Below are 24,978 nucleotides of genomic sequence, written 5' to 3' on the forward strand. Positions count from 1 at the left end.
TGAGTTGGTAATTTAAATACATATGTTGCCTTGAAGTACACTCTCCATAAATTCTGGTGACTGTACAGAATTCACTCGCATGTTTCACACATTCATGCCCAGTACAACCACAATGTGGATTTGTTTTTCCTTTGAGAATAGTTATATCATCCAACATCATTCGTGCTGCATTACTTTAATGCCATCAACTAGTTAACTTCAAAAAGCTTCAAAGGGGATTATAAAATGAAAGGATAAGGATAAACTGACTGAGGCATAACTGCATGTGCTTATACAATGGACTTGCTGACTTATTCAGTAAATTTGCCAGTCCAATGTTCAAAGAAATAGTACTAGCACTGGAAATCTGAAAACAAAAAGAAAAACCCAAAAATATATAGCAGGTCAGGCAGCATTTGTGGAAAACTGTTAATGTTGGTATTATTTTGTCCTTCAAGACAGCAAGAAACTACAGTGGGTAGCATTTAAAACAATAATAGACCTGAAGAAAAATGCCACTGCACTGGAAAAGAAATGGAACACCAGATGAACTACTTGTGTGAAGGCCAAGAGGGGATTGAATGACACTGTTAATGTTAGCAATTTGAAAAAAAAAGAAAAATCGACTATAGAACTGAAGAAATTTAAAAGACAGCTAACCTGAGAAGCAGAAAGTAGGAACAGCTAAAGGTAGCAAGGGAATGAAGAAAACCTTAAGACGACACAGAAGGCCCCAACTGCCAGAGAACCAACTGAAGAAATGGTGTCCAGCGGTCCTCACCATACACTAAAAGGGATGGCTTTGCTGTCATTTGTTGACTTACAATTCTAACAGGTAGAGTAGTTATTAATATTCTGAAGCAGTAATAACAACATGAATACAACAATTTGTAGGCACAGTAAAGCAGCAGCATCTAATGAAGATTTTTAAGCCCCAAAGGTACATTGATGTTGCAAAATTAACACATTTAAGAACAATTTGTGGTAGCTGCCTAACATAATACCATGTTAAAAGGCAAAATAAAGCAAGTGAGGAATCTCAAGTTGAGCTAAAACAAAAGTGAATTATACTACAATTAGTAAAAACAGCATACAATGCAGCAAAAAACACAAACATGTTAGTCAAGAATTTTGGATGAGACAAGTTTAGGGGAAAATTGTTGCGGAACTCAAATTTTCTCCTTAAAACATTTGACTGACCTCACTTTAACATGCTGATAGTTTTGCACCTTTTACAAGGGGTGGTTTGTTTAAAGCTCCATCTAATATCTAAAATATTGAGGTCGTTGCTAAAGGCAACCCAGCTACACATTTTCCAGTGGAGCAGTCTATCAAGTCTACTCATCTCTGATTGCCACTATTTAGGTTGGATTAGATTCCCTACAGTGTGGAAACAGGCCCTTCAGCCCAACAGGTCCACAACGACCCTCCAAAGAGAAATCCACCCAGACTCATTTCCCTACATTTTACCCCTGGCTAATGCACCTAATACAATGGGCAATTTTAGCACAGCCAATTCACCTAACCTGCACATCTTTGGATTGTGGGAGGAAACCGGAGCACCCGGAGGAAACCCACGCAGACACGGTGAGAACGTGCAAACTCCACACAGAGAGTCGCCCAAGAGGGGAATTGAAGCTGGTACCTGGTGCTGTGAAGCAGCAGTGCTAACCACTGAGCCACCGTGGTGGACTGCACCCAAGTACAGTCAAACTCAAGAGGGCAATGAGATTTTTAAAATTAAATGTTAACATTTTGACGATGATGTCATTCAATCCAAACAAAAGCTTGCAGGAGCAGAATGCACAGTGAGACCTACACTGGCAATAAAATCCAGAGGCAGAACCTCCAAAAACATTCAGTAGGATTTTACATTTGGTAACCAACTTAATACTGAATCAAATTTTTATGACTTTAAAAATTGAGGTTCACTTCATTCCAATTCAATGAAGCATCACACCCAAGATCACTGATATTCTGAATGTTTATTCAGCAACTTCGGGACAGGTTAGGAAGTTTACAAGTCAACTACTGTGATGTACATTAATCAAAAGGTCCTGGCATGGCAGTCAAAAGAAGGTTCATAATGAGCTGGATTTAACCCAACAGATTTGTAAGCAGCAATTAAAATACAGCAAATAAACCAATTGGAAATCTGAGTCACAACCTGTCCCAATGTGATCTAAATACTATCTAGCCCAAGTACAGCAGTTTAATGATCAGGACTCTATGCAATTACTTGCATCAGGACACCAACAGTATAAGACAATAATATCCAGCCCATCATTACAACATGGAGCATTTAACAGAAGCATGCTCATTAGTTCAGTTTAGTTTCAGACTTTACAGATTCCAAAAAAATTTAAACAATAATTGTTTCCCTCACATCCCAGTTGAAGATGCAGTTTACTTGATTTGTGGTAACTGAGCACTAAGAGATTTGATGCTGTTAGACAAAAATATTCAATTAAAGAAACTTAAAAAAGCAATTATGTTTCTTTATTAAACATCAAAATCCAATGCAATGCTGCCAAGGAATTATGAACCAAAACTGTAATTTTAAATCTGGGTTTTAGAGTTAAAATGCATCAGTTGTATTTTATTTCCAGCACCAAATGGCCTATGTCTGGATATCATTTGCTGACTCTTTTAATCTCAATTAATCTTGGAAAGGCTGTCAAGCACTCCAGACTGACAAATACCAAGCTTTGAGCCTGACATCTACAAGCTTAGTAGCCGCTAAAACAAGTTATGATATATCAAGTGCATACTGTAGCAATAAACCATTGGTTTCCACACTTGTAGTTGTTACACTTGCACTGTGTTTCCATGTACAGAACATGCATTGTTGAGCATTTTCCTCCCATGAAACTAAATTGCTCTAAATTCATTGTGAACATTAAACTGTTTGTTTGGGTAAGCAGCAAACCTTCTGAGTTAATGCCTTAACATTTCATTTTGAAAATGATAGGGATCAAAAATCATATCTACACATAACTACAGATGCGTCTGAGGGACTAACACAGCAATAATTAACATCACAATTATATCAAATCAATTATCAACATTTGAACTATCCACATAAATTTCTTGTTCCTGGTTAAAGTACTCTACACAGTATTTTGAAAAGTATTCAAATGTTTAAATTGTTCAACTAAAACCATGAAACTATCATTTTATCTAGGTTTACGTCAAGAGCATATTTTCTGGAATGGGAGTGGCAATTCCAAATTAGTTTCCAATACTTGTACCTGCCACATTAAACAGTATTGCTCTGGATGCTGTATACATCAGCAATTTAAATTATGTGTAACCCAAACTGTACAATATATCAGTTAGGGCATAGAACACAGAACAATACAGTTCAGTACAGGCTCTTCTGCTCTCGATGTTGCGCCAACCTGTGAAACCAATCTGAAGGCCATCTAACCTACACAACTCCATTATCATCCATATGTATATCCAATCAATTACTACTAGATTAGATTACTTAGTGTGGAAACAGGCCCTTCGGCCCAACAAGTCCACACTGACCCACCGAAGCACAACCCACCCAGACCCATTCCCCTACATTTACCTCTTCACCTAACACTATGGGTAATTTAGCCCGGCCAATTCACCTAACCTGCACATTTTTTTGGGTTGTGGGAGGAAACTGGAGCACCTGGAGGAAACCCACGCAGACACAGGGAGAATGTGCAAACTCCACACAGTCAGTCGCCAGAGGCGGGAATTGAACCAGGGTCTCTGGCGCTGTGAGGCAGCAGTGCTAATCACTGTGCCACCGTGCTGCCCAAAATGACCATTTCAATGCCCTTAATAGTTGGCAAGTCTACTAGTGTAGACTTGCCATGCCCTTAGTATTCGGAGTAAAGAGCCAATCTCTGACATCTGTCCAATATCTATCACCCCCTCAGCTCTCGCTGTCCACTCTACCTAATCCACTGATCATCTTATGTCTCTCGTAAGTCACCTCTTAACCTCCTCACGAAAACAGTCTCAAGTCCCTCAGCCTTTCCTCATAAGTCCTTCCCTCCATACTTGGCAACATCCTGGTAGATCATCTCTGCACCCTCTCCAATGCTTCCAAGTCTTCCCTATAATGCATCAACCACAACTGTACATCTGAGATCCTTGTGTTAATGTCAGAATCAAAAAGTGTGGTGCTGGAAAAGCACAGCAAGTCAGGCAGCATCCAAGGAGCAGGAGAATCAACATTTCAGACATAGGACCTTCATAGGAATGTGGCGTCTGGTTTCAGTGATCTAGAGGTCGGTGTGCCATACTATCACCGCACCCCCTTGTCAGTTGGTTTAATGGTGAGGTTGGGATTGGAGCAAAGGGATTGGAAGGCTGTGCGTTGCCAGAATGAGAGGTTGCAGTGGGTGAGAGGGGTGGACAGAGTGAGGCAGCCAATGTCACGACAGCAGTTGGAGATAAAGAGGTTGAGGAAGGGTAAGAGGCCAGCAAGGGATGCCCAAAAGGATGGAATATGTTGGAACAGGAGAAACGGTCTTCAGAGGGTGGGAGGGAATCGTGATTGAGAAAGTATACACGGAGGCAGAGGAAAAGTTCAATATCACAGCACGTGCGGAATCTGTTGACAAGAGGGCAGAGTAGGATGAAGTTAAGACTTTTACTAAGGACTGACCATTTATCCCCAGTGAGGTGGGGGTCTGGGGGGATATCTGAATATCTGGCAGGACTTAGTGGTGGGGCCTGATGTAGAGCTGGAGTTGGGTGAGGAGGTGGAGACGGTCTCTCGAGTGGGCGCGGTCATGGGATTGTCTTTAATGTCATAACTGACATCACCAGAGCAATTGAAGTTCCTGGCGGTGTTCGCCGAAGTAGTGTTTTTGGCAGCGACATGGTTGGCGGTGTTAACAACTTGTCATTTTTAAAGTCATTGAACATAAACTTGGAATTGATTAAGAACAACTCCATGCAATGGATTCATACAAAAAAGTTACAACTGCTCTGAACAAGTTTCATTGTGGATGGATAATGGAGGCAAACTGGTCCATATGGAATATGCTAAAATACACAAAACCCAGTTCTAAGCTGCAACATCCCTTTAATACATGGCCCTACTTGTAGAATGTAGGCACAACCAATCAATAAACATCTAAATGGCACCAGTTAGGTTAGTCCCAGAGAGACTGGCTTACATCAGTCAAGGGTGGTATGCATGCTGCAATTTGCCTGAGCAAAGTTTGGGTTCCCATCATGATTTGGGAATCTTTTGCCAACTGACCATGGACAGGACACATCTGTTGTGCCAAACCCAAACAGAAAAGGGCGAGCTTCTCAGAACAGCCTCATACTGGTTCGACAGACTTATGGGTAGATAGTTATGACGAGAGATTAGATGGTGTGCTGGGTAAGTGAAGTTCAAACATTAGTCAGTTTGTTAATATGGTTGCTAACGTTAGTTTCCATTCCAACTTTTTCTCCCCATAAACTGCAAACCTTTTACTCAAGATATATCTGAATGACACCAATATAACTCAAGTGGTGTTTTAACACAAAGTAAATCATTTCTTTTGTCTCAGAAACATACATAAGCTATTTAACCAACTGCATAATTAAATTTTCCAAACAGGTGCATACAGATCAACTCTCATTGTGAAAACCAAGTACCAGCAGCACCACTACCATCTTCTATTCAGAACTGGTCAAATGATCACATTAGGTGAAAAAAAATTGCAGTTCTTCAAAACAAAACTGCTGGACACTGATGACATAAAAAGAAAGAGATAATCTTTTCCATTCCTCAGTATCTCTAGGTTACACCAAAATGTTACATCTGTTGGCGTTATAGCCATGAGGGTTTATTCATCCTGCACAAACAATCTGGAACCTAGAGAACTGGCAGATTAATCACCTGGATATTAATGCAAGCTAAGAGAAAACACAAACTGGTATCAATAAACATTTAAAGAAAATGTGAAGAAATTGAAATAAAAAGTTATAAAATCAGAAATAGTGAAAAGACAGCAGAAGGTGGTGAGAGATCATGGGATGAAACCTCCAGGAATTTACCCAGCTTGTAATTGCACATAGATCTGTCAGCAGTTCATTCATTGCAAAAAGACCTTTAACAGAAAGCAAATCAAATGGATCCTACCTTCTAGCGATGTAGTAGAACACTGGATTCCCTGCTTTTGATGTTCCCGCTTGGTAAAAAATGTTCAGTGTTTTTAAAGCCTTGAACTCCTCTTTTTCATGTACCTGATGCCTGGAAAGAAAATATTTTATTGTAACAAGTGTTCATAGTCAATGAATGCTTGCATATCATATTATGAAAGAACTTAGATTTCACATTATTCTTATTGCCTCAGCCAAATTACTCAGTAACCTGACAGTACAACTGCAACTGAAAAACAAGGTCTATGAATGCACTTTCCAGAGCTGGGGATCAGAAATGTAGACCAGGAAGGTGGGAGCCAGATGACTCTGACTAAAACTGCATAACTAGCTTCAGGACCCATGAGGAAAAACATGGAGAGTGAAACAAATAAATCAGCTTATAATTCCACCCCAATCAGCTTTGTAGACATTGGCTAAAGGATGACAACACAGCTGTCCGATGAAACCCCAGAAGGAAAAATAGTATGACAACTAGTACTGAAGTGCTTCAAATACTTGTGGAGCCACATTTCAAGCCATCATTGCCATCAGAAACCTGAAGGGAAAAATGCAAGAACCCAGCAACACGTGCAATGTAAATATTACTTCAGAGCTACATGGATGTGGACAAATTTAAAATTCAGCAAGCTCACAAAAATGAGACAAAATATATTGTGCGAGAAAAGCCAGTCTTAAATCTAAACCTTAGGTTCATCAGTATTTCCATTCACACATGCAGCACATATACAAATTCCCTCTTCGGAATGTGCTATGATTAAAACCAAACACCATTCATTTATGAAAGGGAAAATCCATTTGACAATTCATTATTTTTTTTTTTTTAAGGTAAAACCAGTAGCACAGATAAAAAGGAATTCATAGATTTAATAGATGTGGATTTCCAAAAGGGAATATACAACAATTAGGAAGGCAAATGACATTTGTCATTATAGACAAGGACTGAATTCTCCTTGTTCATCTTTTCAAGATAAAAAACACTGCTCATCATCTGGTTTACTGCATAAGACTTCTGTGGTTATGTGGTTGGCCACTAATTTTGAGCTGCACCTGGAAGGCTCTGCTGCCAACAAGGTAGGATGTCAGATGATAAGATTCTGGACAGGTTGTTGGCTCAGGATCTCTATCATATTTTCTCTCTGCCTTTGATATGCATTGGCTTTGAAGGGGACTAGACTGTTTATCAAGTGATTTGTGCCAAGTGCAACGATCATGGGCAAACTTCTCTCAGCATACAAAGTCAAAATTAATATTCTAATGTGAAACCTTCTGAGTGTAGCACTTCCTTTAACTGGAGTGGGAGTGTATCGCAGACTCAAGCTCTCAAAAGATGATTTGCCTTTGCAAAGCATCAGGCATTCTGGCTACATAACCAGCCCCAAACTCAGTTGCAATAGTCTCAATATGATGTAGATGCTTGGCATACCAGCTCAAGTGAGCAGGTCATTGTTTGCTAGTTTGTCCTGCCATCTGATCTTCAGAAGCTTCTGAAGGCAGCACAAGTGAAAATGGTTAAACTTCTAGGGCATGACATTGACTCAGTCCAAGACAGCTAAGCAGGGCCTGTCCCTATACAGCAAACTTACTCCTTTTCAGTATGTCAGCAAACTTACTCCTTTTCATTTCCAGACTGATGTTTAAAGTCTGCTTTGGCAAGTCTTTCATGAGTCTTGGATATCTACATTGACAGCATATGGAAGTGCGTTTATCCACTTTTGGCAAAGGCTGAAACTTTGGGCTTGAGATGCAACTTTCCTGGAGCAAACAGGTACTTGCTTCAATTTTCTTCATAATAACACTAAGGCTGAAGCTGTCACATGCATCAGGAGTGCACTCCATATTGCATATCCAGCTAAGAACTGTGCAATCTCAAGCAAAAAAAGAAACTGAAAACAGAGAAATGGTGATTGCATAATAAGAATAAAGAAGTCTTGCTACAATTGTACAGGACTTTGGTGAGACCACACCAGGACTGCATTGCACAATTTTGGTTTCCAATTTAAGGACAGAGTCGCACTGGAAGTAGTACAGCAAAGGTTCACACTGGGTTGGCCCCTGAAATTACAGGATTGTAGTCTGACGAGAAGCCAAGTAAATATAGCCTATATTCACACCAGCTTAGAAGACTGGCGTGTGATTTTATGGAAACATTCAAAATTTTATTGGGTGGATACTGAGACATTGCTTCATCTGCTGGGGAACCAAGAAGAGACCAGTTTCAGGATGAGCACGATCACTAAGGGCTGACATGAAGAGAAACTTCTTCACTTAAAGGGCTATACACGTTTGGAATTCTCTGCCTCAGAGGATTGTGGATGGTCCAATATTGACTACAATAGACAGATATTTGGTATCTCAGTAAAGCAAGAAATACTCCAAGCTGCTGGGAAGGTAGAGGTGACGTCCAAGAACAGCCATGACCAGAACAGAACAGAGCTGGTCTGATGGCAGCACAGTTCTGTTTCTGCACTGTCGTGAAATGCAACCAGACTTAAACGATTGCCTCAATTTTAAAGAAAACCGTTCACACTTCCAATCTTTCTGAAAAAGCTGTACATAATTGCTTACCTCGTCATGAATTCCTCAAACTTGGAGCTGGTGAGGTTGAGGCTAGACCAGTGAGTGTCGGCGACAGGTTTGTGCTCAGGTGGCCCCAGATAGGCTAACAAAGTAGCCATTTTGTCAAACGGTCTTCTCCCTACAGCTTTGTGGTCACTGAGAACATGAAATTATTAATGCAACCCTCCAAGAGGTTTACATATAAATCAGTGTTATACGGAATGCAGTTTATGAATTAGAAACTGATCCTATAAAAGTCTGAACAATACAGCTAAATACTTCATATAACAGGCACAGCAACGTGCAATAAATACTTCATCAAAACATTTCCATAGCAATGTGTGCCAAGGCAAATGTGATGATTCTGCCATTCATCACAAACCATTCCTCAAAACATCAAGAATTTATATCAATGGACATCTCTATGAACTGCTACAATAATTCCCATGCCCATTTGTACAATTGTAAACAAACTCCATGTTCGAATTACACCGCCATGCCAACTTGAGAATGATTTATTTAGAACTTGGCAAGTTTGAATACCTAACTATTCATGTGGGCATATACAATGATTGGAAAAAAAAGACAATAAAAGGTCTGAATTCTCAAGTCCAGTTATTCCCCTTCTCGCTCACCCTACTCCATCTGCATGTAAACTTAGGTGTACAACACAATACAACACCACTGAGTTTTTCCAAGTCATCTTTTATAACATAGAAGGGAAACAAAGAATTAAGTTTGGCCAATATTGTTATAAGCAGTCTTTGCAATTAATTTCAACTAGGCACACAGAAAGCATCGCCAAAGCAAACATTTGCAAAAGGAAATAAAGTCTCGCACGTACCGGTTACTGGAGAGGTACTGCCCAATTTTCTCCTGGTTATTCCACAATAACCTGTGCAAAGCGAGAACATTGCCATCACTGATGAACGATAGGCTGTGATTGACTGTGTCACTGGCTGGGCAGTCAGATGCTATGTCCAGAAAAAACCTTCCAAGGGGTTGGGAGTGAGGAGACAGAAGTTGGGGTAGGTTGGGGGAAGAAGTAGTATTAAAAAATTGTTAACATATATGGAACAAATATTGCATTAAAACATTCCCAGCAGATAAACCACGAGTGATCTCAGTCAACCACAAATCATACAGCACAGCCAAGCTTCCAACAAGTTTGCAAAGTTTCTTTGATATGGGCCAATCAATAATACTATCGCACTATTTGCACTCCATTACCTTCAATATTGCTCTTGCACCACAGAAAGAACAGGTATAAAGATTGTAACCATGGAAAGACATCCACTGTGCCTAATAATCTCTCTCAAATTCCCTTCTACAGTTTCACAACTCCCATGCCCCATGGCTGGCATCAAATTTCAATTTCAGCCAAGATGAGGTGTCAAAATTGATTTCTCCTTCATTGTCTTTCAGACGAATGTACACAAATGGTCTGACATAACTGATGGGTTTGTTGTGTTTGCATTTGGTACATACCACGAGAAAGTAGTAATTTGAAAGTAGCTGCATAGCCAAGCAAATTAGTTGAAAGTTGCAGTTTGGCCTGATTTCTTACTTTGTTAAATAACAAAATAATTATATTCAGGAAACAATAAGCAATACTGATCACTGAAATGTAAATAAATGTCTAAAAAAGAAATCCGTCCTTAATGAAGAACACTGTCTCAAATAAAAATTGTCATTACAGTAAAGAACAAACAGCTAAGAGCTTCTTTTTGACTTGCAAACTATTGCATACTGGAAGCACTTGGAACAGCCCACTCAGCTCAACAGGTTCCATAATATTTTCGCTGAAAATGGGTCTCCCACCATTTTTCTTGTTCTCACTTCATAAGGATATCCTATCTCTTTGCACATCTAGATTCCCCACGGATCCATCCGTGCTATTCGTCTCAAGTACGTCTGTCTCCCACAAGTCCCAAATTTTCATCACTTCCTGCATGAAGAACTATTTCCTGAATGCCTCATCGATTCATTAGCAATTACCTTATAGTCATGTCAACCTTCAACACATACTCTGATCTTTCTCTCAAGTGGAAATATTTCTGCTAGTCAGCCCAATTATGTTAATCCTCACCAGATGCTAACTGCACTTTTTTGGTAGTAAAGAAAATCAATTAGCCAAGTCACATACAATGAAACAACACTTGGGAGCTCATCCCCAGAATGGCACAAAAACTGTTATATGCCATAGCAAAAAGCAGCAGGGGTATGAATAAGAGGTAGGCAGCCAACAGAGGACAGGCAGGCTGAAATGGGCTCCATCTGCAGGTGAAAAGGTTGGAGCAAGAAATCCAAGCTTTTAAAAACAGCTTTCTAACTGAGATTACTGAAGTGATGAATTAAGCAATAAAGACACTTAAATAAAAACATTTTTGAACTAAACAATTGAAATTCTATGAGTGCATAGTTGGAACATGGAACTTTGATAAATTGAAAAATGCTGAATCTTCATTAAGCAATCCATTTGTTAATAATAACAATAATGTTTATATCATGAAAAATTTAATAATTATTCCCATTTTGATATTATTTTCGAACCTTATTTTCAAGTCTTTCTCAGTTCAAGTATTCATTAATTACCTTCGGGCCGCATCAAAATTATTTTTGACAAAATCGTTGAATGGTCTCATATGTTCCTCTTTTGTAAACAGGACATGATTTGCAATACTTTGCAGAATCTGTAAAATCACAATTCACAAACAATGATTTGGTTTAATAACCAGAGAGAGCAAGCCATGCACTTATCTTAATTTACCCAAAATAAATGAAGCTGGTCACATGCTGGAATGATGTCAATACCTTGTTCACACCCTACTCTCCATAATTCACTGCAAAATGGTTTCCACATAGTTTATCCCAGCAATGCAACATAAACACAGGTCTAATCAGGATATGCACACATATTTTTACAACTTTCCATCACTTCCACATAAATTTGCAGTTCTTGCTGTTGGTCAATGTTAAAAGAAGCTGATTAACACATCACTGACACTTGATCACAAAGAATAAGAGCTTCAAACATTTCATTGAAGGAGTTTACAGTTTGAGCAAGCAGAGCATGAACACCATGTTGCATCTCTTAACAACCACTAACTGTCATCTACATTATTTCAGTTTGGGTATACGCCATCAGGCCATTTCATCTTCAAGAGTTAACAACCCACCACCGAGACCATTTCCACGATCATTGTTTCGATCGGTAACTAAATGAATAATGGCCAGGGTGGGAAATAAAACCATAAGTATACGAATAAAGGGATGCAGACAACCATATTTCTATTCCACTCTAGACAGATCAGTTGATGAGTTGAGAAGATTTGTAGCTCAGGTTGAGGTTCTGGATGTAGGTTTGCTCGCTGAGCTGGAAGGTTCATTTCCAGACGTTTCATCAACCTATTAGGTAACATCTTCAGTGGGCCTCCAGGCAAGGCAGTGCTGATGATTCCTGCTTTCTATTTGTATGTCTGGGTATCTTTGGGTTGGTGATGTCATTTCCTGTTCTTTTTCTCATGGGGTGGTAGATGGGGTCTAACTCGATGTGTTTGTTGATAGAGCTCCGGTTGGAATGCCATGCTTCTAGGAATTCCCGTGCGAGTCTGTTTAGCTTGTCCTAGGATGGATGCGTTGTCCCAGTCGAAGTGGTGTTCTTCCTTATCTGTATGTAAGGATACTAGTGAGGGATACTACTGTCGTTTTGTGGCTAGTTGATGTTCATGTATCCTGGTGGCTAGTTTTCTGCCTGTTTGTCCAATGTAGTGTTTGTTACAGTCCTTGCACGGTATTTTGTAAATGACATTAGTTTTGCTTCTTGTCTGTATAGGGTCTTTATAGTCCATTAGCTGCTGTTTAGTGTGTTGGTGGGTTTATGGGCTACCATGATGCCAAGGGGTCTGAGTAGTCTGGCAGTCATTTCCAAGATGTCTTTGATGTCGGGGAGAGTGGCTCGGGTTTCTGGATGTGTTTTGTCTACTTGTTGGGGTCTGTTGATAATAAATTGGCAGACTGTGTTCACTGGGTACCCGTTCTTTTTGAATACTTGGTATAGGTGATTTTCCTCTGCTCTGCATAATTCCTCTGTGCTGCAGTATGTGTTGGCTCATTGAAATAATGTTCTGATGCAGCTCCATTTGTGGATACTGGGATGACTGCTTCTGTAGTTCAATATTTGGTCCGTGTGTGTTGTTTTCCTGTAGATGCTGGTTTGAAGTTCCCCACTGGCTGTTCGCTCTACTGCGACATCTCGGAATGGCAGGGTGTTGTTGTTTTCCTCCTCTTTGGTGAATTTTATGCCAGTAAGGGTATTATTGATGGTCTTGAAGGTTTCTTTTAATTTGTTTTGTTTCGTCATGACAAAAGGTGTCATCCATGTAGAGGACCCAACGTTTGGGTTGGATGGTTGGCAGAGCTGTTTGTTCAAGTCTCTGCATTATTACCTCTGCTAAGAACCCTGATATTGGAGATCCCATGGGTTTCCATTGGTTTCTCTGTAGGTTATGTTGTTGAAGGTGAAGTGTGTGGTAAGGCATTGGTCCACTACCTTGAGGATACTGTCCTTGCTGAAGAAGTTAATGGTGTTTGGTGCATGTGTCTTTGGGTCTTCTAATAGTGTAGTCAGTGTTTCCTTCGCCAGGTTAAATTATTTCATCCTCTTCTACCTTAGTGTCATTGATGGTCTTCAGGAATTCTTGGGTGGAGTGGATGGGGTGGTGTGAGTCTTATACTAAGTGTTTTAAACTTTGGTGTAGCTCCTTGGCCAATCTGTAAGTTGGTGTTTCCAGGTAGCGAGACTATGGGTCTGAGGGGGACTCCCGGTTCGTGAATTTTGGGTAATCTGCAGAAGCATGGTGTGTTGGATCCGCCTGGTTTCATTTTTTGGAAGTCGGTCTTATTTATTGCTCTAGATTTCTGATGGTTTTTGAGTAGGGCTGTGATTTGGTTCTCTAGTTGTGGGATCGGGTCTATCGCCACTTGTTGGTAAGTGTTGGTATCTGCAAGTAGTGCATTCGCTTTTTCAATGTAGTCTCTTCAATTTAGAATGACTGTCAAGCGTCTTTTGTCTGCAGGTAGGATAACAGTGTCTTTATCTTTTTGTAGTTTTTCCAGTGCTTTCCTTTCTTGAGTATTGAGTGTGTTTCCATCCTTTCTTCTGCTTAATGTTGGTGCGACTACCTGTCTGATGGTTTGCTGGGTTTCTTCTGAGAGTTGGTTGTCTTTCAGGATTGCTTCTAATGCTGCTAAGAAATCTTTCTTGTTCGATCCAGGCAGTTGTAATTTAATCCACTTACGAAGACGACTTTTTCAGTGTCTGTTAAGGGTCGGTCAGATAAGTTTCTTATCCAGGCTTCTGTGTTGTCAGTATTGTTATTTTGTGTAAGTTTGTCTAGTTTTTTTCTACAGGTCTAGTTTTTTCATTTTCTGTGTTTGTTGCTGTCTAATATCTTTGGCTTGTCGCACTGTGTCTGCCCATTCATGGTCTGTTGCATGAGTGAGTAAAGACTTTTGGTGCAAGATTTCTAGGTTGTATTTACAGAGTCTGTTGTGGGCATCATTAATCATTTCTCTAATGACATTACCACAGTAAATAACATCACCATCCCAAAGAAACCCAAACATATAAATACAAAGCAGGAATCATCAGCAGTGCTTCGCCCGGAGGCTCACTGAAGATGATACCTAGTAGCATGACAAAACGTCTAGAAATGAACCTTCCAGCTCAGCGAGCAAACCTACATCCAGATCAGTTGACCTTGACAAGGTGAAGACCCAATGACATACATGACCTTGTATTTCACATGATGCATCTCTTCTTCAAATTGGGAATTATGGACAACTATTAGAAGTAGAAACTGTGGACCTTTTTTCTACTCTTTTCCGCACATCAGAGTTCTGGTGAAAGAACACTGAAAAGGAGCATTAGCTCAGTTTCACTATTCACATATACTGCCAGGATTGGCTATGTGGGGCATTTTCCCTAACTCAGGACATTGACCAACCTAATCACCCTGATCACTATCCAAGCAGTGACTCAAGCTTCCAGCAAATAACAGATTATATCTGGAACCTCTCTCAGATATTTGGCCCAGCTACTTACTGGAAAAAATGCTGAGCTCTCTGCTGGGCTCAAAACACTTGCTTGTGCAATAAATCTTTTACCTTGGACATCAACTTCAATCCCCGTTCAATTCTAGGTGGAGGTTTCTTATCGAGGATCCCTGCTTCATAGGGAGAAACTATAGCAGGATTGATGAACCGTAAGAACATAGCACTTCCCACTGCACCTATACTGTTCTGGGGAAAACGCTGACTGACAACCTGCAGGAAGAGAAAACAGAAACAAAAGTAGTACATTAACACTGAAATTTAAAATAACTTTAAACAGTCTTTAGAGGAACTGTTAATAACAGCTATGAAATCTTAATGCTCAGTTTCATCATCTACACAGGTTATTATATAATAAAGCCTAGCATGTTCAAACTATGTAGTATATTAAAAATATGACTACTAATGCCACACATAGAATTTAGATGGTTCCTTGGCATCCCTATCAGGATAGAAGTGTGGGGTGCTGGAAACGCATAGCTTGTCAGGCAGCACCTGAGGAGCAGGAGGATCGAATTTTTGAGCATAAGCCCTTCATCAGACACAGACAACCACACAATTATGATAGAAAAGGCATTAAAGTCTTGAGAATCTGTTCAAGTGAGAGATTATCCAGATAATATAATGAAGGTATGAAGCTCTTATCTGAAAAGCATCTATACATCATCACTTCTTTTGTTCATTATCTAATCTAATGTTAAGAAAAATTGACAGACTCTGGTTAGGATCATCTTAAGCCATTGCTGTGGTATTGATATTCATGAACTCAGTTAAATTTCAGAATTCATTGCTAGAGAGGTCTTAATATAGAAGAATGGTTAGCTGGAACAGAAGTGGGGTAAGGGCAAAGTGTAAACAAGAAAAGAAATTTGAAGTTGGGTGAGTAAGCAAAGGCAATTTATTTTCTTTGAAGTTGGAACATAACAGAGAATCTAAGAGAAAAAAACAGCATTTATCTTGATCCCACAGAACACCCCAAAATTTTAGAATTTTGTATCATCATGAGCAGCTTTACTGAAAACCCAAAAGATGATGATATTGGAAAAGTAATTTAAATACTGATATGTTTGAGTCATATATCCAGTGATTGACATCCAATAACAACCCAAAAGATCAGCCTGAATCAGTAATGTCACTGAAGACATTCCCAATAATTGCGCAGATCTCAGCCGACATGAAATAAAAATTCTTTAAGGACGATACATTGTTATCGTTGGTTTCTCCTTTTGGAAGTGCTGCAAAAGCAAACATTAAAACTTCATACAAGTCTCCTCACTGTAATCATCTTAAGTTCCAGACATCTATTAACGAACACTAATAGCTAATTTAACAACTAAAGAACACAGACTTATTATGCTTACATAAAAGTTTTACGAGTATAGTGCACAATCAAGTATACTGGAAGATTAGTGCTGATATTGATTAACTGTGCTTTAAGTCATTTCTGCTATTCCTCATTAAAATATGCAGACACTCTCCATAATAGGGAGGGGAAACATGATATTATAGCATAAACCACTTGTGTTTTGTAGCATGAACGTTCTATGCAAATAGAAGCTGCATGGTTTCCTCCGTTTTGTACCACTTTTAGATAATTTTCCCTTGACAAGAGGCTGTGAAGATTACATGCTCCAAATTTCTGTCAATGGTGGACTATAATCAGATATCAGGAACACCACAAGAGGATTCCTAATCACTAAGTTATTTCCACCTCATCCATCAGCCCAAATGATACCAGTAAAACATCACATATAGAGTTACAGATGCACACCCCCTTCCTGTTTCTCTGTACAACTGATAACAGCAATCTTTGTTTGAGGTAACGAGGACATCATTTCTTCACATATGTCACAGTCATACATGTGCTTTTAAAGTTAATTTACAGCATTTAGAAACCAACAGTTTCCAAACTGAAAGCTCTACAAAGTTACCCTAATCTAAATAACATCTAATTTACTTAGAATTCCCTTTGTAGTTACATCTAAGCTGCAAAATCACATTGACTGCTGAGTCGAACTGCTCAAACACCAAAGTTTGGTTCCTCCCAACAACACCTGGTTTTATTTTGGATCAGACAATCATAAATACCTTCATTGAAGCACGTCACAACTGACGACACAACTGAACATAGAAGTTTGCTCCAAAAAATTCAAAAATTTAAGTTACATACATTCAAGTACCAAATCTCGGACTAATTAATTATACCAGTATTCAATTGATAAAAATTCAAATCATGCAGTACAAAACGGAGTATTACAATGAAGTCTGAAGTTAAAGCCAAATATCAAAAATTACATTTTAGAAACAGATAATTATCCAGTAATGCTCTGGTAATTGTCTGTACAGCGATGTTATTCAGCAGAAAAAGTATTTAGCTTAACATTTGTCAAACTGAAGTACTCAGTACACTTCTCCACTATAAATTCAGATGAAGGTTGTGCGTCAAAATATCTAAATATTGATTAAATACAAATTAAGTTTAACCTCATGCTACTGGTTTCAAAGGGATTTTAGTGCAGCCTATGTTCAAAATGGACAATCTCAACTTTTCAGTATTTTCACTCATCATTGCAACAAAGATGCAATTCTCCTTAAAAGCAATACAGCACATGTATCCTTTTTTCCACTGAAAAAGGGCACTGTTAAACGGCATAAGTGTGTGAATATTATCTTAAGCATATGGCATTCTTTCAAATATTTTGGTTCAAAGTAAGATGGCAATGGTGATGGGGTGAACGGGAAGCAATCCTTATCACACTAAAGTACAATGATGATGTGAGTGATGGAGGCAAGTGTCATAGAAATGTAGAAAATAGGAGTACACTATTTGATCCTTTGAGCCTGCTCCACCATACAACTCAGTGGTCTGTTTCTAATTATTCCACCATTCCTTTTCACCCCGAAGGCCAAAGTGTATGACTCAATTTCTCCTTGAAATCATACAATGTTGGATTTCCTCTGGGTGCTCCGGTTTCCTCCCACAGTCCAAAGATGTGCAGGTCAGGTGAATTGGTCATGCTAAATTGCCCATAGTGTTAGGTTTAGGGGAATGCGTCTGGGTGGGTTTCTCTTCGGAGGGTCGGTGTGGACTTGTTGTGCCGAAGGGCCTGTTTTCACACTGTAGGGAATCTAATCTAATCTAACTGCTTTCCATCATATTGAATTTCACAGTGTTGCCACTGTCTGGGTAATGATATTTCCTCTCATTGTAGTCCTAAATGCTTTATCCCATATCCATAGATTTTGATCCCAGATTCTGGATTCCTTATTATCAGGAATTGCCTTCCTGCATCTACCTTGTCAAGTCCTGTTAAAATTTTATAGGTTTCTAGGGTATCCTCCCTCATTCTTCTGATCTTTAGCAAACATAATCCTAAACAATTCAATTTTTCTCATATCAGTCCTGCCATCCCAGGAATCAGTCTTGTAAACCACTCCTTGGAGTAGCATTCTTCCATGGATAAGGAGACCAAAACTGCACACATTCTTCCAGGTTTGGGGTCAACAAGGCCCTGTTGAACTTTATCAAGACATCCCTGCTTCTGTACTCAAATCCTCTCCTTAAAAAGGCCAGAGTCTTTGCTTTGCTTACAAGGAATGTAATTACTATAAATTACCCAAAATAGATAAACTACAGCAATTATATCTGAGAAACTATCATTGGACACAAGCCACTTATTCATAATAGACAGCTCAAACACTTTACCCCCAACTTTACTTGAAACTTAATGCTTTAAAATAGATGAAATGAAGTGATTAATCTAACCTTTCAAGATTAAAAGTGCTTCCTTCATTAAAAGACTGATCAAACCCAAAATTTAAACTTTGAAATTTTGTTCCTTGTTTTCCAAAGATGGACTTTTTTCTAAGATCAGCTATGCAAAAAAAACAAACTAAATGAAGCAAGGGGTTTGATTGACAGCGTACCTTAATTCAACACATCATCCGGAAGAAAGCACAACGCAGCAACCCGACACTGCAATACTCAAGGATAGACTGTTTAAGCTTGAACTATAATGGGGGACACTGATAGACAACTGGGAGGCAGGTTTTCATGGCTGTGACCTCGAGAGGTCCACTGGGAGGCAAGTCTCTCCCCCTTCAGGCACTCTGCCTGTATTCCTGATGAAGGGCTTTTGCCCGAAACATCGATTTTCCTGCTCCTCGGATGCTGCCTGAACTGCTGTGCTTTTCCAGCACCACACTAATCTAGAATCTGGTTTCCAGCATCTGCAGCCATTCTTTTACCAAGTCGAAACAAAGCTCAGCTGACCAGAAAATACCACATCATGAGCCTTTTCAGCTCAGTCATTCACTGCAGCAAAGGTCATGACAATAGAAAGGAGGCCTTGAGCACAGCAACTGATGCTTAACGTCAGTTAGCCACCATGGCACAAAACACCATCTTACAAGATACCCACTTAGATGCAGCATTAAACAACAACCCATTGATTTAAGGCAACAGAACAACAAATGCAACAAGTGTGTCAAAAGACTAGATCTTGGAAATGGATAACCAGGTAATAAGACTATGCAAAGCTTCATTTTAAGTAAAGGCAGCAGATAAGCTTGGATTCACATGGTAAAGTCTGTAGTTACTCAATGCACTATTACTGTTCCATGCTAGTCACAGTTTATTTACAGCTTCTAAGTCACTGTTCAACAGATGCCTTCTAATTCTTACTAAAAGTGTCATGACATGCGTTATGGGATCTCTAGTCAAACTCTGAGCCTCACTACAATTTGATTGATATTGAAGACATCCAAGTATATAGTAGGGAACTAGCAAGAACTGCTTGGTTATATGGCTTATCAGAAGTTACTGTACAAACTTGCTAAGTATCTGTTGCATAAGATAATAGTTATGAAGGAGTTAATGTTCACGTCACTTTAGCCCCAGTCAATCTGGTGCTTGTTAATGTTGATTGAATTAGAACTGCAGTATGGAAACAGGCCCTTCGGCCCAACAGGTCCACACCAACATTCTGAAGAGTAACACACCCAGACCCATTCCCCTGCCCTCTCTTTACCCCTGTCTAATGCACCTAGCCTATGCATCCCTGGACACTATGGGCAATTTGATCTTGCCTCACCCTGTCTAAGCACCCTATGATCTGTATGTCTTTGCACGTTATGATCTGCCTGTGCTGTCATAAGGTCTTAGATGGAGGCAAATCAGTTCCAGATGAGTACCCCAAGGGAGCAGATGTGTCCTGTACAGCACCTGAGAGTCCTCTGAAATTATGTCTAAGTAGTATTGTAAATTGTACTTACTGTTATCACACAATAAACCATCTAGTTAACTAAGATAAGTGCACACATAAGACTCATTTACAATATACACTATTACTGACAAGGTAGACGAAGGAGGATGGGTGGCAACAAACTACCTCAACTACCCCAAACTCATTACTACATGTAGGCAATGATGGCAAACCTCAGTGGACCTAAGGGGGTATGGCAAATGTGAATCCAAAACAAAAGTAGCAGAAACATTTCCAACTATTCTAGGGTATTCAAAATCCCAAAGTACACTGATGTTGCTCTCCAATGTCGCATTACAAAACCTTACACGGTGATGAGCATATAAATGTCTCCATGAACATTACATATGCCAAATAAAATGAACTGCAGGAAGATTCATGTTGATTCGAGAGATGAGTACTAGATGAGACCTAATGTTAAATTCCAGGTGGGTGATCTTGAAAGATGGACTCCATTGTTGACTAGGAAACTTATATTAAAATAAGTTTAGTTGATTATGAAAAACATGAACTGGGATTAAAAACACATTGTGTATTTTACTGCATCTAATTATATTTTTAATCCTGAGCCTTAGAACCAATTATCAAAAGACCCAAATTCAAAGCCCAATAGGACAACTCAACAATTTAAAACCATGTTAATTAAATCTGTAATAAAAAACTAGCATGACTAATGGTGATCATGTAACTAGCAGTTTGTCACAGAAATCCATCTGAGGTTATCAATGACCTTTACAACAGAAAATCTGCAATCCTTATAAAGCCCAGAGTTAAGTTGGTAACTTTCAACCTCCATCCAAAGTGGCCTGGTAAGCTTCTCAGGGATGAACAATAAACGCTGGCCTTGCCAACATCCACATCACAAGTGAATAAAACAATGAACCTCGCTTCCACTGGGTTAGCTAAACTTCAATTTCAAAACAGATTTATATTGTTATGAGCATCCAGCATCAGATCTGACACGCCAACTTGAACTTGTCACACTCTAAATTCAAGTTCTCATGCAAAACATTCTTTACGATCCCAGAATGAAACTCAAATAGATATTTTATAATTTTAGTTTAAACCAGATTAGCCCAGTAGCACTCAGATCAGAGAGAATTCCTCTATTACCTCATTGGAGTTTAATGTAAATGATGTTTAAATTCCCAATCCTGAGAATCTGATAACATCTGACTCGAGATTTCATACAACTGTGTATATACTCTCTCAACATCAAATGACCCCTGGTGGCTCAGTGGTTAGCACTGCTGCACTCAGTGCCTGGGATCCAGGTTCGATTCTATCCTCGGGCGACTGTCTGTGTGGAGTTTGCACCTTCTCCCTATGTCTGCGCGGATTTCCTTTGGGTGCTCCTGTTTCCTCCCACAGTCCAAAGATGTGCCGTTTAGGTGAATTGGCCATGGTAAATTGACCATAATGTTCAGGAATGTGCCCATTAGTCAGGGGAAATGTCAAGTAATAAGATAGGAGAAAGGGTCTGTGTGGGATACTCTTTGGAGAGTCGGTGTGGACTTGTTGGGCCAACTGCTGTGTTTCCATATTCTATGATTCATTATCCACTTCTCATCTGCAAAGATTCAAACTAAACCTTTTACAATGAGGTAACCAATTACTTAACCAGAACTAACAGAACCAATATTATCTACAAAATACCAGATAAAGAGGCCCACAAACATTACATACGGCAAAAGGGAAGAAAACTAGCCATCAGGGTACATGAACACCAACTTGCCATCAAGCGACAGAGTCATATGATCAACAATCATTTTTATCCATACACATGGACAAAAAGGAGGACACCAATTCAAGTTGGACAATGTATGCATCTTAGGACAAGCCAAACAAAGACATCCATGGGAATTCCTGGAGGCCTGGCACTCAACCTGGAACTCCATTAACAAACATGCAAAGTTAGACCCCATATACCAACCATTAAGAAGCCAAAACAGAAATGATGTCACCCATCTCAACAAACTGGAATACACAAATAGCAAGCGGGACAGAACACTAATGCTTCACTGGAGGTGCACTGATGACGTTACCCTAGTATGGTGACAAAAGGTCTGCCAACAAACTTGCCACTCAGCAAGCAAGTTAACAACCTCATCCATAACCTTAGTGACAAATCTTCTGAAGAAATTCAATTTCTTAAACATTCCAAACTTACCTTGGTTCTTCATGACCAAAGGTTTTACAAATTCCAATTTTAACCATCATTTCTACAACATTGAAAACCAAAAATGTTTCTTCATGCTGTGCGTGTTTCTCCTAAAACAAAAAAAATCCTGGATCCTTCTACAGAAACCTAATGTACAACTGTTATTCTGTTCACTCATAAAACTGACCCAATGAAAGTAAAAATCCAAGACTCTCCAGAAGGTCTATCCCTTGTACTGCATTTTAAAAAAAACTAACCATAGAAACGCTTACAAAGTTCGCCTTCACAGATAGGCCAAATCCACATGGCACTAGCTCAAAATACAAACTCTAAGTTATATCGAGATATATATAAACCACACAGCTTGCATCACATCATGGTCATTTTGCAGTTGCCAAGACTAGTGAACACCCATTTTTGGTTTTATGAATGGATATTTTTATTACAAATCAGATTTATGTTCTGAAATGATTCATATATTTTGAAATACCGGCATGGAATTGACCTGAATACCTATTTAAAAATCAAATACTTATCCTGCATGTTTTATACTTGCCAAATAATTAAATGCAACCAGTTTAACGATTTTACTAATGAATAAATCAAAATAGCCTTTCACAACATGAAGCATGCCAATAAGCTATAACTCTTACTTAGGATCTACAAAATAAATCTTGTTTCCTGCTACTTAGCTGCATCTGAGCCCTTTCATAGCAAGAGGAAGGGTCTGCTGTAATTACCTGAATATTTCCAAAAGCAAGACAGACTTTCATTGGAGAAACATTCGGTTACCTCATTTAAAATAACTCCACAGCATGTCTTTACATCAAAGAGTCATAGAGATGTACAGCACGGAAACTCATCCATGCTGGCAAGACATACTAAATAAATCTAGTGCCATTTGCCAGCATTTGGCCCATATCCTTCTAAACCCTTCCTATTCATATACTCATCCAGATGCCTTTGAAATGTTGTAATTGTACTCCACCACTTCTGGCAGCTCATTCCATATGTACAACCCTGTGTGAAAAGTTACCCCTCAGGTTCCTTTTAAAACTTTTCCCTCTTACCCTAAACCTCCAGCTTTGGTCTCCCCCAACTCTGTGAACCTGGAACTCCATTAACAAACATGCAGAGTTAGACCCCAAATGCCAACCACTAAGAAGCCAAAACAGAAATGATGTCACTCATCTCAACAAACTGGGATACACAAATAGCAAGCGGGACAGAACACCAATGCTTCACTGGAGGTGCACTGATGACGTTACCCTAGTATGGTGAAAAGACCTTGACTATTCACCATATCCACATCCATGATTTTATAAACTTCTATAAGATCACCCCTCAGCCTCTGACACTCTAGGGAAAATAGCCCAACCTAATCAGCTCCTCTCTATAATTCAACTTTCAAACCTGGCAACATTCTTAGAAATCTTTTCTGAACCCTTTCACAACATCCTTCCCATAGCAGGGAGACCAGAAGTGCATACAATATTCCAAAAGTGGCCTAACCAATGTCCTGTACAGCTGCAACTTGGCCTCCCAACTCCTATACTCAAATACACTGATCAATAAAAGTAAGCATACCAAACATCTTCACTATTCTAACTGCCCGTGACTCCACTTTCAAGGAATTATGAAACTGAACTCCAAGGTCTCTTTGTTCAGCAACACTTCCCAGGAACTTACCATTAAGTGTACAAGTCCTGCCCTGATTTGCTTTTCCAAAATGCAGCATCTCACATCTATCTAAATTAAAATTCATGTGCCACGCCTCAGCTCAATTGGCCCATCTGATCAAGATTAAGGATTCTGGGTACTCCAAGTTGGAGGATGGGAAAAAGTTGTGGTTGTAAAAGATGCCCTTTTTTTGAGGTATTTTCAGCATTGGAATGGATTTCCTCAAGGAGCAGTAATTAACGTTTTATAAGCCGTTGGAACTTTGGGAAAAAGAAATCAAAACAATGACACTTTAGAAAGAAGGACAGACAAAGGTAGTGACCACATGGGCAGTGAATCATGCACTGCTGTCTGACCCAGCTGACAGCAGTTCTGTTCTGTTTGATTTCAAGTATCAGCATTTAGAGTCATAGAGATGTACAGCATGGAAACAGACCCCTCGATTCAACCCGTCCATACTGACTAGATATCCTAACCCAGTCTCGCTCCACCTGCCAACACCCTGCCCATATCCCTCCAAACCCTTCCTATTCATATACCCATCCAAATGCCTCTTAAAAGTTGCAATTGTACCAGCCTCAACCACTTCCTCTGGCAGCTTATTCCATATGCGTACCACCCTCTGCGTGAAAGAGTTGCCCCTTAGGTCTCTTTTATATCTTTCCCCTCTCACCCTAAACCTATGCCTTCTAGTTCTGGACTCCCCGACCCCAGGGAAAAGACTTCCTCTATTTATCCTATCCATGCCCCTCATAATTTTGTAAACTTCTATAAAGGTCACCCCTCAGAAAAGACTTTGTCTATTTACCCTATCCATACCCCTCATAATTTTGTAAACCTCTATATAGCCACCCCTCAGCCTCCGATGCTCCAGGGTAAAAAGCCCCAGCCTGTTCAGCCTCTCCCTGTAGCTCAAATCCTTCAACCCTGGCAACATCCTTGTAAGTCTTTTCTGAACCCTTTCAAGTTTCACAACATCTTGCCGATAGGAAGGAGACCAGAATTGCACACAATATTCCAAAGTGGCCTAACCAATGTCCTGTACAGCCGCAACATGACCTCCCAACTCCTGTA

General features: G+C 39.6%; 1 protein-coding gene across 10 annotated transcripts in view; it reads right to left on the reverse strand.

Moving 5' to 3' along the window:
* Window positions 1-24,978, reverse strand: part of nf1a (neurofibromin 1a) — a 334,372-nt gene that overhangs the window by 143,549 nt on the left and 165,845 nt on the right. For all 10 annotated transcript variants that reach the window (XM_043718253.1, XM_043718251.1, XM_043718246.1 and 7 more), the window contains 5 exons: window positions 14,854-15,012; window positions 11,281-11,378; window positions 9,530-9,676; window positions 8,695-8,841; window positions 6,107-6,217 (listed from right to left, as the gene is read on the reverse strand). In XM_043718253.1, the coding sequence (XP_043574188.1) occupies window positions 6,107-6,217; window positions 8,695-8,841; window positions 9,530-9,676; window positions 11,281-11,378; window positions 14,854-15,012 (662 nt within the window). The remainder of the gene's footprint in view (window positions 1-6,106; window positions 6,218-8,694; window positions 8,842-9,529; window positions 9,677-11,280; window positions 11,379-14,853; window positions 15,013-24,978) is intronic.

This window comes from Chiloscyllium plagiosum, chromosome 28 (assembly GCF_004010195.1).
Source record: "Chiloscyllium plagiosum isolate BGI_BamShark_2017 chromosome 28, ASM401019v2, whole genome shotgun sequence".
NCBI classification, from domain to species: domain Eukaryota; kingdom Metazoa; phylum Chordata; class Chondrichthyes; order Orectolobiformes; family Hemiscylliidae; genus Chiloscyllium; species Chiloscyllium plagiosum.